At 46.5% G+C, this 17,072-nt stretch overlaps 1 protein-coding gene across 1 annotated transcript in view; it reads right to left on the bottom strand.

The window, feature by feature from the left end:
* NBAS (NBAS subunit of NRZ tethering complex) overlaps positions 1-17,072 on the bottom strand; it is a 248,103-nt gene that overhangs the window by 60,012 nt on the left and 171,019 nt on the right. Inside the window, exons 42-43 of the mRNA XM_037035490.1 lie at positions 13,476-13,726; positions 12,107-12,441 (exon numbers count right to left, since the gene is read on the bottom strand). Coding sequence (XP_036891385.1) covers positions 12,107-12,441; positions 13,476-13,726 — 586 coding nt within the window. The remainder of the gene's footprint in view (positions 1-12,106; positions 12,442-13,475; positions 13,727-17,072) is intronic.

Below are 17,072 nucleotides of genomic sequence, written 5' to 3'. Positions count from 1 at the left end.
AGTCACAACCTGGGAAAGAAATAAATGCTGATTACACTTCATAAAAATCAAAAGCATTTGCTCTGTCAAAGACAATGTCAAGAGAATGAGACAAGCCACAGAATGGGAGAAAAAAATGTAAAGACATTTCACAAAATATACAAAGGATTCTTTAAACAATTAAAAAAAGAGAACCTAATTAAATACACCAAAAACTTCAGCAGACACTCACCACAGAAGGCATACGGATGGCAAATGAGCAGACGAGACATTGCTACACACCTATGAGAAGCGTTAAGATGACGTCCATCTGAAACAGCAGCAGCATCAATTGCCGGCGAGGACGTGGAGCAGCAGGGACTCATTCGCTGCTGCTGGAGTGCAGAGCGGCACGGCCACCTTGAAACAGTTTGGCGGTCAGACGGAACCACACAGTGCAGCGGCGGTACTCCAGGGTGTTTATCCACAGGAGCCGAGTACTGACGCCCACGTGGAAACCTCCACACGAACGTCTAGAGCAGCTGAACAGATAAGTGCACTGCGGTCCATCCAGTCAACGGACTCATATTCTTCACTAAAAAGAAATGAGTCACCAGGCCAAGAAAAGACTCGGAGGACCACTCAATGCGTATCACTAAGGGAAGGGAGCCAATCTGACAGGACCACACGGCGTCCCTCCCCAACCACACAGCATTCTGGAAAAGACAAAACTGTGGAGACAGCAAAAGGACGAATGGATGCCAGGGTTGACGGTGAGCAGGCAGAGCACAGGTCTCTTTGGGGCAGGAAGAATACTGACATTAAGCGGTGGACAGGGGAGCCCCTGTCATTACACACTTGTCCGCATCTACAGAACATGCAACACCAGGAGTGAGCTGCTAAGGTAACTGCGGGTTTTGGTGGTCACGCTGTGCAGTACAGGTCCACCGACCACAACAAACGTACCTTCCAGTGAGGTTTGTTTGACAAAGTGGAAGGCCCTGCACGTAAAGGGGCTAAGGCTCATGGGAAACCTCCATTCCTTCCTCTCAACTTTGCTGCGAACCTAAAGTTACTCTAAAAAATTAGCGTAAAAAATACACGAGCATCCACTTTCCACAGGAACAGGGGCTTCAAAAATGCAGTCCTTACCTTCAGAAATGCAGTCCTTCAGTAAGGACTTCAGTAAGGTCAGTGTGGGTTAGACGGACATCCATTTGACTGAAAAATTCATGGTGATTGGAAAATCCTCCTTGATTGCTCCAATAATTATACAAAGATCATGTGATTACACGTGCGTGCACACACACGCACACCAGAAATTAGAAATAGGATGCCTGTGGTTTACTTGGGGTTTAAAGAAAAATACATCTTGATTAAACTAAAATCCATTTCCTCACAGACATACAAAAATACGGATGTATTATGGCAATAGATTTCAGCTTTTGAGTTAGTATCTTTCAATGACTTTTACCATGTTTCCATTCTGATTTTAACTTCAGTATTATTACAAAACCTTATTAATAGAGACTATGCCTTAGAAACCCTACGAAGTCTCTAGGAACTTGTTCCATGTAAGGGTGCACGTTGGCAGAGCTATGGTCCCCAATGACGTGCACACCCTAATCCTGAAACCTGTAAGTATGTTACCTGACATGCTGAAGAGTCTGCAGATGTGGTCGATGGCATGGACTCTGACATGGGGAGACAATCCTGGATTCACCCCGGTGCCGCCAATCTCATCACCAGACCCTTAAAGGTGGGATGCGTCCCCAGCTTCGGTGGGGAGATGTGAGGATGGAAGGGTCAGAGAGATGCACTGTTGCTGGCTCTGAAGACGGAGGGAAGGAAGGAGCCTTGAGCCAAGGAACGGGTGCAGCCTCTCGACACCAGAGAAGGCAGGGAAACGGGGTCCCCACAGAGTCTCCAGAAAGCAACGGGGCCTACCTATGCCTTCATTCCAGCTCGGCGGAGCCCTTGCCTGCTTCTAACCTACAGAGGCGTAAGACCATAAACTTGCGTCGCACAAGCCATTAGGTTTCTGGTAATTACTTACAACTTGAAAAATTACATAGAGAGGTTTTTTTTTTTAAAGGAAAACCACTTTCAAAATAAACTCTGTCAAAGGGAATGTGATTACAATGAAAACACATGGAATCGAGGTTACTTGAGGAATAAGAAAGCAATGCAGACGAAAAGTCCTGGGGGACAGAGGGTATCACTCCTTCCGTCACCCAGACAGCCGTCACGGTGAGAAGGAAGTGGCTCTTTGTTGTTCCGGAAAGACGGCCGCCAGGTCCGGGAGGCAGATGAGAACTACACACAAGACAACGAAGGAACGTGTGCAGTAAATGAGCTGCCTCAGAAATAGGGGGCTCCTGTGTAAGGAACAGAGGGCGCTCTGAGGACCCCCACCACTGAGCAGGCGAGACCAGGACTGAAACTGCGGCTCAGCCACTAACCTGCGTCTCACTGGGAACAAATACTTGAACCTCTCACCTTCCATTTATTCCTCTCTGAAAGTAAATCTAACACCCATGTTGCCGAGCCGTTACGATGACAGACAGGAGGCGAAGTACCAAGCCGATGAACAATGAACGGCCACTATTATTGCCAATATTATGTGGGATGGGCAGTGATTTCTGGGGGTGACAGAGAACTTTTATCTGTCTCATAATTTATTGTTGGCACGACACCCACTTGGGTGCACGTGGGAGGAACCGTTCTCTCCTCCTCTGGAGCTCCTGCCTTGGCCAGTCCGACAGCGGCTCCCCATGGGCTCCAAGGGGTAGGGACCGCTTCTCTCTTCACCCTGTCGCTCCTCCGGAGAGACGGAGGGACACCTGGTGATGTGCTGGGAAGCTCCCGATCACGTGTGGCCGGGCCCTGCCTTCATCCTGAAGTTTGCCCAACTGCGAGGACAGCGTTCTCACTACACCCTTGTCCCTCCAGGGGAGAACCAGGTGGGCCAGGCCGAGACTCAGGCTTCCCGAAAGCTGGGGGCCCATGACATCCACATGACAGCGGAGCGTGTGAAATGTTGGCTGGTCTGAACTGACCTATGCTTTAAAGTACACCCCGGATTTCAGAAGTATCTTAATATATTTCACATTGATTAGAAGGTGAAATGATAATATTCAGGACAATTTCACCTGTTTCGTTTTACTTTTTAAAAATTTGGTTACTAGAAAGTTTCACACTGCAAACCTGGTTCACACCATAATTCTACTGGGCAAGACTAGCGTAGGGACCACATCTCTCAGGTCCACAGATAAAAATCGAGCTGGGAAGCGGCCCTTCTGAGAAGCACACGTGCCCAGCGGGCCTGACCAATCTGAGAAAGCACGCGTGACCCATCTGAGAAAGCACGCGCGCCCAGCGGCCTGACCATGCGCTTGCAGAGCAGACTGAAGACCTGGTGGTACAGGGGCAGCCTGAGGCAGGCAGACGCAGACAATGAGGCCTCAGTCGCCACCCCAAGTCAACCAAAGTAAAGTTAGTTTGATTCCATCTATTTGACTCTTTTAGCTCTTAACCCTCACTTTTAGCTTTTACCCTCACTTGGGAAGATAAAATGTCATTTATTGCTCTTCCCCACCTAAACCCCAGAGACAACACAGAGATATTTCTATCCCCACCAAAGCAGCGCAAACAAAACTTCTGGGACAAGCGCCAAGCAGAGGCAGTGGTCCTCTTAGGTTTCTCGGGGTGCGGGTTTTAGAAACCCCTACACTGATTTCAGGGGACAGCCCTACTGAGGGCAAATTTCAGGCCAGTGAAATGTAGGCTGAGGGGCACGCTTCCCAGGAAACAGGTTTCTGAGACAAGTGGGATTTCACAGCAGAGTGGCAGTGAGAGTGGACATGGCGACACTCAGCCGAGGGGAACGCGGGGCGTATGTGGGGAAATGGAAGTCAGGAAGGCAGAGTAACGACAGACAGGGTCAGGTAAAACCCCTCAGTCTCGGAGGGGAGCAGGACGGGTGGAGATTTGCTGAAGAAGGAACCTGCCATCACCCGACACCTCCATCAGCCCGCTCTGGCTGAGACAGAGCCGAAACCAGGAAAAGTAATCTCCGCGCCTCACCTTCATTGAACTTACAATTTTTTTTTATTTTGATGTAACTGAACTTTAAACTAAAAGGGCAAGAGGATTTGGTTTTTATGGTGTCAATTTCTCCCTGAGAATTTTGTAATGAGAATTTAAATTTGGGCCATTTTAAAGTTGCTGACCTATAATACTTGGCAAATTTTTTTACCATCATTTAAGCTCGTAGCTTAACTTCTGAAGAGAGTGTTAATTAACAATCCAATTGAGTGAAATTCCAGGTAGGAAATAGAAGAGAGAGAATTTTTAGGTTGGCCTTCTGACTATTTCAGAGCTTTCTGGAAGCAGAGGCTGAACTGCCACTGTTGATTTCGGGAGGTCACACGACAAAAGTCGCAGGTGTGACTGGAATGGCGTCATGAGGTGGGAGCACCAGGAGCGGGGCCTGATACCCCAAGACTCCCCTCTCCCCTCACTGACAAAAGGTCTCATCATTCAGCCCAAGCAGTTCAAGGAACTCGAGTCCACTGCCCACCTATAGTCTAGGTGAGGCTACTGCTCATCGTTCCATTATGCGAGAAACTTCCACTGCAATCAGCAGAAAACTACCGGAGAACACCTCTGGCATCTCCTCCCTCTCCTCCCAGGACCAGAGTGGACTCAGAGGCCGTGCACAGTGGCTCTCCCTGTTGGCTGCCAGCCAGCTCGGAGCAGGCGCTCGTTCTTGGCTTCCTCCTAGAGTCACTTTCTGCAGTGGCTCTAACTAGTCAGGTTTCAAGCATATGTCATCGTGAAACCACCATTGGGCTCCAGGTCACACCTCCAAGCCTAGCTCTTCTAACAACAGTTACTTATATTTACTGATTGGTGACACTTACTTTCATCTTCCCAAAATTTAAACGTGCATGTGAGTGAAGAGGGGATGGAACTATGATTAAGCAGTGAGCTTAAACCCTACTTTAAAAAGGCCCCAGAAAAATCACCTCTTCGCCTATCCAACAACCTGGCCTGGAAGACAGTTGAGGACCCAAGGTTTAAGGAGGGTCTCTTAGGAGCTGCACCCCTACCCTGGGCCCCTTCTCCTTATGTGTCTCCCCCAGAGAAACCCCTGCTAAGCCTGATTAACAACAAAACATACATTTGTAGAAAGAAAAATATATCGTACAGTCTGTAAATGGAAAGGCTGGTATAATGACACTGCCATGCACATACTCCATCTACTTTTGCAAATATCTGTAACACTTCTACATCTGGAAAGCTGATTGGAAATCAAGCTATTTTAAGGAGCTTAAATTCTAAGACGATCCTCTATGCACTTATCAGAACATACCTTCATTCTTTTTATTTGCATGATAAATACTTAGGAAATTGAAGTGACCCTTCACGTGGGCACCGACGATGCTAGTGCTGTTGGAAACATAACCTGTAACAGTGGTTCTCGGAGTGTGGGCCACAAACCACAAGTCCCACACTCTTCCGAGAGGTTGGCAAAGTCCAAGCTATTTTTATGACAATAAATTTTACCTTTGTATTATGTATCTCTTTCACTGTATTGCTATTTGTACAACGGTTAAAAAAACATGGATAAAGGGTGGGAACTGAAGCACAAGTCAAGGGGACAGCAACAAACTGTACTTTCCTGGCATAGTCACGTAAACACGTTCTTGAAAAAAGAGTCAAAATGACTAACACGATCGAACCCCAACCACTGAGTGCACGTTTTTAACACCCTGTGGGAAGAACTGGGACACACCAACGGAACCCTTCATTGGACACAGAAGTACAGGAGGAGGACAGGCCTCTGAGGGACTGTTTGGATTATGAGCTGGAAGAGCTGCCTTCCGCGCGCATCACCGTTTTTGCTCAAAGAAGAACTACCGAAGCATCTACCCTGACTTGGGCATCTAGCAGGCACTTGCTCAGAAGTGAACAAACTGAGCCTGTCACTTCAATAAAATGACTCATTATATTAATTGCCATTAATAAAATTTGGGCTTTCAAGCGGAAAATGAGAACTTTGGTAAACTTGTGTCCAGCACCATGAGCCTGACAGCTGCCCAAGAGGTAAAGGCTCTTCTGCTGAGGTGGGTGCACGTACGAATGCATGTGACCTCGCCGATACTACACCATGCAGTATGTCAGCATTTGGAGGACCTCCATAGCTCAACAGACCACCATTTTCCAAGTGCCTAACGTGTTCTACTCCAAACCAAACATGAGTATGAGATCTATTCAAACCGGAATCTAGCCCAGCGATTCTCAACCACTGTGCTCCAGGATTTCTTAAAACATGCAGTACCCAACTCTTTAGTCAGGGGCACGGACTTCTCCCTTAGGTTGTCAAATAACAAATGAGCACAGCCAACACAACAACAGCCGTACAGTGATAATGAATCAAAATTATACCTGCTTTTTGTCAGACAGGAAAAAAATACACTTTTTGGTGTACTGCAGAATTGTAACAATTAGTTTGCCCTGAGATGAAAAAGGTTGAAGATTCCTGATCTGGGTGTTTTTTTTTTTAATTTTATTTATTTATTTTTAGAGAAAGGGGAAGGGAGGGCGAGACATCAATGTGTGGTTGCCTGTCACACGTCCCCAACGGGGGACCTGGCACATAACCCAGGCACGTGTCCTGACTAGGAATCGAACCAGTGGTTCTCAGGCCGGTGCTCAGTCCACTGAGCTACACCAGCCAGATGAGCGGTTTTAACGTTAACAGTACAAAACGGTCAAGGATACAGTTTCAGACTCGGCACCACTAGCCTTTAATCATCAATTGTCTGTTGAGATCCAGTTAGTATTGAAGAACACCCGAGATTAACAGTCTATGAAAGTGTTCCTCCCCCTTTTCCAACCTCGTATCTGTGGAAGGCTGCATTTTCCTCATTTACTTCAACCAACACACCAAAGACAGGTTCTATTCATCCAGACATATTAAAGTCAAATGATGTCAACATTTCTTTAAGTTTTTTTCTTTCAGAAGTGTAGTTATTTTTCATTAAAATATGCTATTCCTGTTAACCTATTGTATAATGGGTCTATTGTTCGTAGTTTTAAATTAATTAAACAAGTATTTCTTAAATTTCTTGGTTTTAATTTCTAATGAAAAATAGCAATGGCTATCAACTTAATAAATAAAAGTCTTTTAGGGTCCTCAATAATTTTTAAGAATATGAGGCATCAGGAGATAAAGAGGTTTAAGAATCAACAATCTGTGATAATAATTCTTACTTAAACAACTACTCAAAGAATACCTGCTTCTACCATGCCAGGAACTAGAAAATCTGTGATGAAGGCACCATTCCTACCCTCGAAGAATTTCTAATTTCATTAAGGCTCTCAATATTAATAACTTTACTATAAAAAAGCATCCTTTTAAGTTTTTTAGGGGAATGTCTCATATCTTAATGTCACCAACAGCAATGAATACTATATACAGCACGTAACTAAGGCCTAAGTACTAGGTGAGTCCATCTGAATCTACGTAACATGCACCGGACTGATGCATCAGAAAGTCACTCGTCTCTCACGCAATTAGGTCACGTGTGTTAGCTGCCCGTGTTGACACAGGCTGCAGATGCCGATGGCTCCTTGTGGTGAAGTAATGTGCCGCCACCCTGAGTTAGAAGACAACATTAGCACTGAGAAGACGCTGAAGGCACAGCTACAACACAGCCTTGTGAACGACACTTAAACTTACGAAATAAATTTGATTTTTAAGTCTTATCATGGTTTTTAAGATAAATTTATTCTTCCAGATTTTTATGTCAAACAGTCTGGATAAGAGGACAACAGAGAAAATAGCTGCTTATTTCAAGAATTTGAACTGTCATAATACGAAACTAGTGTCCCTGATGCTGTTTCCACAGCCCCGGAAAGCAACGTCAAAAAGTAGAAACTATAAGGAGCCTAAAGAAAAACACCATCCATACAGTAGCTCAAATATCAACAGAAATGATGCTTGCAGATCAGAGGTCAAACTAGGTATGAGATTCCCAGGTATTTTTCTGCTCTAATCCAAAGGAGGCAGAGTATTCCCATCAGAAACGGTGGGAGCAGGAACAGACGGTGCAAGTGGGGGGCAGGGGATGATGAGGGCAGCGAGTGCCTACCCAACCCAGGGTGAAAAGCACCATAAGGGGTCCTAGGAGGCCTCTTCTAATTCCGGGACTACCTGGGGTTTCTGGAGAAGGAGCCCAGCAAAGTTCTGGGCGGCACTTAACAGGCAGGAGGAGCACTCACTTGTGCCTGCCGCTGGACCAGCAACCGGAGTGAGTGAGCAGGCGGAGATGGCACGCAAGCCCCGCCCCCCTCACCCCCAACACGACCACGCCAGGTCTGAACACGCGGACTGAGTGGCACTTCAGCTTCTTTGACAGTTTTCCTGCATTGCCGACCCACTCACTTCTCTGTCTCCTCCACAATGTCACGAATTAGTGAATTGAAAAAGCAATAGGAAAACAACTGAACCAAAAAACCCGGAATGAACCAAAAGAAATAATTTAGAATTAGAGCAAATGCGCTTTTAATGTTCACTCTAGAAGCAGTCCACCAGCTCTTTCCAAAGCTGGTCCGAACTCAGTGTGGGTACACACTGAAAACTGCGCACCGTGCGTGAGTACCACACACACTTACTTTATATTTAGCATCGTGTACAAGCTGTGGGAACATCTGGTGTTTTGCAGATTTGGAGAAATCCAGCTGCATTTCCTTTCCCAAATGTGTCTTCCGACACGTGTGGGTTGTTCCACAGTCTGAATTTTCTTCTCTCCCTCCCTCTCTCTCTCTCTGTAAAACGGCACTGTGCAAGTGCAAACATGCACTGTATCTAAACTTTATACTCTCCTCTCTGAATGAAAAAACTAAAAGCATGCCATAATAAAATGAGGAAAGACACAAAGCTGAGCCAAAAATATAAAATCAGCTCCAAATATGCATCTGTCTTGCTTTTCTATAGCGTCCCCTGATGCAGCAGGAGCTGCCTTCTGGGACGGGGCGTCCAGCCTTTGGTGTCTCGGCCGCACTGGAAGAGGAGTTGTCTTGGGCCACACATTAAATGCACCACGACACATAATCACAAAAAATCCCATAATGTTTTAAATGAATTTATGATTTTGTGTTGGGCCGCATGCGGCCTGTGGACTGCAGGGCGGACGCCCCTGGTGTGGCAAAGATGACCCTGCTGAGAACTGCACCGTGTGAATGAAGAGACAGTGATGCCACCATTAACGGCCTCAACCCTCGCTGGGTCAGTGCCAAATCCTCTCCTCCAAACACGTGCACAAACAGTTGTGTCACACGTTTTCAGGTGGCTGGAGGACATCTTAAAGGTACAAGGTTAAGTAAGGTGACGAGAATGTGCTGTAAACATACAACATGACAGGTTACAATGACAACTCTAAGGGGACTCTACATCCAATTCCTAAGTTTAATCCCGAGTTACTAATTGCTATCGGAAAGTCTAGAACCGTCTGACCACCTGCACACACAAGTCCACAATCAGCTATGGCCTTGGCTGCTCATGCTAGGCTTTGTTCTTGCCCTCATGTAAACAGATAAATCCTCCTCCAGCCCGGGAGGACTGAAGGCCCCTCTATTGCCCCAGCTGATCTGTTGGTCTCACTCCAGCCAGTTCACAGGTCCCAGTTCTGGAGCCTTTTCCTGGGCTTCCAAGTCCCCACTTGGGTCAGTCTCTTCCTCTAATACGTACTCTCTGTGTTGCTAATACATACTTGGACTTTAAACCTCTTCTGGGTCTTGGAGACTCACACCAATGTCTGTGGGACTCCTGTCTTTTCTCACTGCCAGGGTCCTGCCTGGCCTTCCTCCATTAGACTCAGCGCTGCGCTGGACACACCCCACGCATGACAGGCTGCTCCGCTTGGACTGGAAGTGCCCGGGCTCTCTGGTGCCCTTCTCCCCCACAGGTCTTAGAGTGGCTCCCAGTTCCTTGACTCCATCTGCTTGTTCTTTGACTTCTCAGGTAAAGCCCCGTGCAGCGGGTGTGAACAAAGGCCCTATTTGGAGTAAATGTGCTCAAGTTCACTTGTGGCTCCTCTATTACCCAAGAACTTTGTTGACCTCACCTATTAAAACCAAAGTAATAATATTATCCAGTTCAAAGATCACCCAGCCACAGCCTCTGCCTCACGGAGGCAGCCATCCAACAGAACTTCGTGAGGCTAAACCACAGAACCAGTGAACAGCAGGTTCAAAGTTCAAAGTCAGGCTTATGGGATGCCAAATTTGTGCTCTTTTTAAATATATCATGCTACTTCCCCTTAAAATTGCCGTAAATTTTTTCTTTTAAAAAACCCCCACAGAAATGATAATCTCCTTTTTACAGCAGTGGCTGTAAAATTCAAAACCAAGTTACCAACTGGGTTATCTGACATACACCACACTAACAAGGAATGACGCCACTGACTATCCACAACCATGAATCTAGTGAGTTAAAACAGCACCCCTGCAGATGTTTGAACTTCCGCCTGCGCCAACGTCCAAGCGAATGACTGACTAGCCTTTATGCTCAATTTCTCAGGATAGTATCAGCCACAACAAAAGTCCTGGGGTGGGGTACTAGGCAGACTTGCCAACGGGGGAGGACACAGCAAGGAGCAAAGATGGGCCCCAGCAGATGGAGAGGAGGCTCCGAAGGTGGTGCAGCCCAGCAGCCCAGAGCAGAGGCCGGGAAGCTTCTGGGAGATCGGACGCCAGAGAGAGACTCACAGCTGCCTGACAGTGTGGTTGGGGTGAGAGGGGAAGGGGGGACACACGGAGCCACATCACCTATGTGGAGTGAGCCTGTACATTGTAGAAGGATCTAGAGCAGGAACTGGATCCAGTTAGAGGGATCCGTCCTGAGCACAGAGCAGACAGTGGGAAACGCACCACAGAAGATGCCCATGGGTAATTCCACCACCAAGGCATACGCAGCCTGTCTGGGAAGTATTCAGCAGCGTACTATGTAACAGAGGCAGTTATTGAAGAAGATACAAGACAGGATGTACACAGGACAATGACGCCTCAGTCCCCTTCAAAGTTATGACATTCTTGAGGAAACCTTCGTTGGTAGAGGTCTGAATTAAGTTATTAGCAACTGCAGCATGATGTTCCTTCTGCTCTGATAGCAGAAGCCACAGAATGAATTTTGCCACAACACGTTTCGTGCCAGGATCCTGCATCAAAATCTCGGGCACGGTAGTTTCTGGAATGCCCAAATCAGCTTCCAGTTCCAACTGCCAGTCACAGATCTTTGTTGACTGCAGCCCATGCACATTCCACAGTCTCAGGTGTCCTGCTTGCCACAGGCCTTCCAGAACGGGGGTCACTCTTAACAGACTGTCAATCATCTTCGAGGTGTTCGTGCCACACGTTTATTTGCGCTGCACTCTCTGCATCCCCCAAAGCCTCTGAATCGTACACATAGTCTCCATAGAGCAATGTCCAAGCCTAATGTAAAATACGATGCAGTTTGCTGTTCTACTCATTCGTTTTGAATGTGACGGCCACCAAGTACACACGCTCACTCAACGGTGTCTACCACCCCCTCTGACTAGGACAGCGAAGTCGTCATTGTTCACACATGCACATTCCAGTCCACTCTCGTCGGCTGCCAGGTTACATTGATGTCTTACAAACCATTCTCATTATATTAACAACGGCTGGACTTTTTCTGGACAAACCTCATGTTCTACATGGTATTCACATGAAATTACTTAAGGGCTCACTTTAACCACAGCTAGGTTGTTAGCCTGGCTGAACACATGTAACGTGAGCTGGGCACTAGAGTACAGGTTCTTTCCACTTCTCAACTGGAAAGAACAGGGTGAAGCCTTTACTATAAAATGGTATGTTATAAGAACATGTATAAAATCTAATTGTAAGTTAGAACAGACAAGTCTGATTTAGATGTGTGATAGAGGAAAGTGATTTCCCAATCAACACACCTCCTCCTTAGCAATAAACTAAAATGCCACCACTATAAAGTCCCCATTTCAAGAAAGCAAATAAAAACAAAACCGACAGAATGTGAGAACAACTTTCATTTCTTCTAAAACGTTCGATTATTAATACTTCAAGCGGTTTCTCTGGTTACCTTGGTCACAGCTTTGGGAGAAAACGTAAGCGCGTCCACCACAGTGATGAGGTCCCCGGGGTGGAGGCGATCCAAGTACTTCACGCAGACCCCAAAGGCGTGAAGCCACTCGGGTGTGGACGCCGGGACCTGTTTGATGAGCTGCGGGTCTCCAGACCAGAACAGCTTCTGCAACCAGACAGTGTACAGGGAGCTGGGGGAAAGCGCCTGTCCATCCCGGCCAGGGATTTGGGGAACCAGCTTGGAAATAGACAAGATGTTCTGACTTGAAAGGACCGGCTCCAGTGCTTCCAGTGGGTCCACATTCTCCTCTGTCAGCCTTTTGTAATTGAGGCCTAATGGAAAGAAAAGAGAGTTCTCTCCAGTACAACAGGCAGAGGCTTCACACACACACACAGCCCTCTGTACAGCTACAAGCAAAGACCCACCAACCAATTAGTGACAGCAAATCCTTTAGTTGTCCACTAGACAGATCAGAAGATCTGAGTTCTAGTCCCAACTGCAACCTAACCAACTCCATGATCCTGAACAAGTCACCTTCTCTGTGAGCCCCAGCCGCCCCATGTACCCTGGAGAAGGCACTGTGTCCTCGTTTCTCCAGCCCCCAGGGCCCCTGGGTCTTCCTGTATCAGGCCCTCACCAAACTGCATTACAGTCCTGGGTCACGCGCCCGGCATCTCATCAATGGCTGAGAGGCAGAGGGAATCGGACGCCTTGTCCTCCGCGTCTACTCCAGGGTCTGCTCTGGTCACTCAGTAAGCCACTGACAAACCGAAGTAAATTCTCATAATTGTTGTGAGTACTAAATAAATACAGACTGGAAAACACCTTGTAAATTGTAAGGTATCAGAGATTCGAGGGGCACTAATGTGTTTAATTTCTTCATTATGAGCAGAAAGATGCAGACACCATTCCAATGACTTCCACAATCTATCAAAGGCGCCAAGGCTCAGACTTTAGTCAGCTCTACACACGCTCTAAACAGTCAGGCTCCACCAAAGCACGATTCTGCCTAAGTGCCTGCTGTAAACTGCCTCGGCCTTGACATTTACATAAGTGAAATGTAACCAATGGGAGAAGGAAAAAAACCCTCTGGAGTCCGTAACATCGGACTTTAGTAACATCGGACTTTAGTGCCTGGTGCACTGTGAGCCACGGGGTGAGTCTCAATAGGTTTCTGAGCTTCTCTGGTCCGTGATTCTGACCGTAAGTGAAGGCGTTGACAGACAGTAACTAAAGACAAGCAGCATCAAAGTCCTGCAGTGTCAGATCGACATCAGCCGTGGTGCACGAACATGACTGTGCACAAAAGATTCAATCCCTAGATTTAATTTCAAAATGGGGTCAAGCAGGGGAATGACCATCTTACCTGATGCAACTACCTTAAATTTCTTCAGCAGCCGAATGTGCGTTTCCGGTTTGATGGCATACTTCCCCAGATCTGCAGAGCCACCACTGTCCAGAAGAGTGAAATAATACAGCAGCCTCTCATGGTCAAAGCCACCAATAGTGGGGTAAATATACTTGACCATGTGCTTGTGAAAGGCTTCAGGGTCAGTCTTCAAAGTCTCAAAGAGATGAAGGGCTTGGGCCCGATTTTCAATTTCTACTGTGGACAAACTGAAATTAGGAGACAAAAAGCAATGAGTTAAAATCTGGTTCTTTCCTTAAACCAGGGTGGTTTTTTTTTTTAAATACAGGAGGAAAGGCTACATCTTACAAGTCCCTTCCTCATGTTCAATCAAAGACAGTAAACCACCGAGACGCAGGTAGTTTACATAAAGGAGAGCAGACGTGTTAATGCCTCCGAGGTACCACACAACTCGGCTGACTTCCTGTGGGCTTACAGCGCCCCGCCCCCAGGCACCACTTCCGGTCCCCACAGCTGGGACAGGTGTCCGGTGCTTGTCCATGTTAGGACATGGACGCAGATCTGTCAACTTCCACTGTGCATTATTTATTCACGTCACAACAGTAATTTAAAATCGGAGCTTCATTACAGAAATGTAAATATCTTATTTATTCAGGAATTTGGGAATCTGTGAGGGGAAGGAACAACCCCAACTTTTGGGCATAACTATGACATCCAAGAATCTTGAACTGATACTGGACAGACCCAAAATTGATACAAGTTCAAATAACATTAAAATCAGCAAGAATAGTACATGGACTTACCCCTGAATTACCTGTAGTCATGAACACCACTTAAATTAAAACATGTATCTTGTTATTTCCACCTTGATCTGGATGTCTTTGTAACATACTAAAAATGTTCCTTAAGGAGTCGTGTTTGGTCAATCAGTTTGTACTCTGGGTGGTGACGGGGAGGGCTGAGTGCTGGTTTCGTGCCGCCCCTGCACAGAACGCAGAGCGCCAGCCCAGCGTGATGCCGACGCCCCGAGCGGGACGGGCCAGGCAGCCCTCCGCACGAACACGAACGGGCTCTTAGCAGCAGCCTCGGGGGTCACTGAGCAAGAGGGTCCTCTGGCAGCACCCAAGTGAGGCTTCACACAGTCTCAAAGCAATCCTTCGAAACGTGGTACCATGATTACTAGAATTTCCACTTTCAGAAAGTGCCAAGCCAGGTTTTTGGTTTATGTAAATAAAATTAATACAAATTATGTTTAAAAATATTTGAGTGGTAGTAGTTAGAAAAACAGCACTAATCTATAAAATCAAAATATCAAGTAATTTTAAAATGCTCTTTTAACTTTCACTCCAAGAGAAATGCTATTTTTCTATTAAGACATAATGGAACATTTACGAAAGTACACTGATCTCTAAAAATGTGTGTGGGCTACAAAAACGTCCCTGTCCTTCTTGTCCGCGTACCCTGCTGTCCGGGTACTCACGGAGAGCTTTAACTACGCGTTGCCTTGTGTGTCCCCTCTCTAGGCTGGGGACCACTAGATGGCAAAGAGGGTACCACATGGTCTCCACCTGAGGATTCTCAGCACCAGGCAGCAGTGTGTAGGACGTGGGGCACACTCAGCACATGAGCCTGACGTGTGCCAAAGCAATGGGTAGACAAACAAAACTGCGGTGTCCTCTGTGGAGTCGTCCGCTCGACGCTGGGTGGGTTTACACCTTCAAGCTCTCACCCAGCGGTGTGAAAATCTAGTTGAGGCGTACGCACTTAGAATTAAACAACGGGGCAAACTAACAGCAGGGGCTGACAAACAGCACACAACCACACTCCAATCAGGAGTAGGGTCACTGCAGCTTTTGCTTCAAAAACAGTAGAAATCAATAACAAGAGTTCATAAAAGAAGTACTCGAGCTTGACAATGCACAGAGAAATGAAGCAAAAATAGTATGAGCAAAGCATCAAGACAAGAAAGCACAAGGCCTGTGCAAGAAACAATGAGTATAATGGAGGGCCGGTCAGAAAATACTCTGGATGCTATCACTATGCGAAGTACGCAAAGTCATCTGTGAAAGATACTGTATGCACAGTGGTGTGGACAGTGACACGGGATTACTGGTTCTCCTTCATAATTTGCAAGTTGAAGTCCAAACACAATGTAGTAAAGCAGTAATAATAAGCCACGTGACCCCTTCCTCCAGGATGAATCGTTTTAACATAGCTCTGCAGGCAGAACAACATGCCTGATGGAGGAAGGGGGAAAAAACCTTGCACTCTGCTAGGCTGGTTGCTGCGGTAGACTAGTACACCTCGGTATCCCAGCCACTAGATGAGAGGTCAGAGAGGTTCAGGGACTTGCCTAAGACCAAACGTCCAGACTGGACTGGACTCAGTGTGGCTTTGTCCACCTTGTCGCAAAGCAGCCATCGACTGATGAGGTCACATGCCTGCAATAACAATCATCTTGACCACACTCTTTCCGTAACACAGGCATTATTAGTTCTCTGCCCTGGAGCAACCCTCTCAAAGAGTTCTCCCACCACACCTCATTCCTAACCGCCTGAGAACCTGAGTGTTCGAGACACACTCCTCTACAGAACAGGCAGGCAGCAACAGCCCTAACTTTCACTTCCCGTGTTCCGCTCGGTTCTGAATACAGCCTCTCAATCAACTCTCCTTCCTCTCTCGCCCAACCCACTTATTCTTCTGCACCTACAATTCAGTCCACCAAATGTGCAATTTTACCTAATTATCTTGTCAAGAGAGATACTGGAATACCTTTACCGACACACGATAAATACCCAAGCCTCCCTCTTCAGTAAATTGCAATGTGCTAAGATCTTTTATAGATGCCAGTGATCAATAACCCATTTTAATAGCTCCCAATTGAAGGAAGCTGTTATCTTCTCTTTGAAAAAAAGAAATGAAATCTCTGCTCAGAAAACAATTCCAAAGAACCCACATTCAAGAAAGTAGAAAGAAGTATCATGAAACCACTGTGGACTTTTCACTAATCAAATTAATAATCACCCTTAGAAACAAGTGGTTTTTTTGAACCAAGATGTAGCTAGCTATAAAACAGCTTGTGCATTTACACAATGCATATTAACTTTCAGAGACTGACTACAGGAAGAAATCGGCAGTAGCTGCACCCTAAGCACAGCGAACAAACCATCAGCACCAAGTCCATGATCAGAGTTCTGTAAGGGCTTCAAGCTGCCAATCCCCCAAAATTCAAGAACAGCACGTGTTATATTCACATAGAAAAACAAGTGTACTTAAATGCATGTTTCTTCACCTAGTCTGAGACTGGGTAACAATGCAATCCCATTAGCTGAGGAAAGGAATCCTTCAGAGGACAGAGAGAGAGGAGAGAGGGCACTGCGAGGAAAGGCTGAAGAGAGAACACGGGGGAGGGGGAGGGGCTCACTGGTTCAGAGGCAGTAACTTCCAGACATCCCCTCCAAAGACTAATCCCAAACGTCTGAAAAGATATGAATCCAAATTAATGACCACGATGAAGGGTGCACAGGGCTCCCCCACTGATTCCTGTGGGAAGATGCAAGCCTCCCTCTCAGGTTCAAGGACGCTGACCTGAGG

The sequence above is a fragment of the Sturnira hondurensis genome, unplaced genomic scaffold (genome assembly GCF_014824575.4).
Source record: "Sturnira hondurensis isolate 20B ecotype Veracruz unplaced genomic scaffold, ASM1482457v3 Scaffold0022319, whole genome shotgun sequence".
NCBI lineage: Eukaryota > Metazoa > Chordata > Mammalia > Chiroptera > Phyllostomidae > Sturnira > Sturnira hondurensis.
Note: the sequence above shows the minus strand (reverse complement) of the source record. Positions and strands in the feature narration are given on the sequence as shown.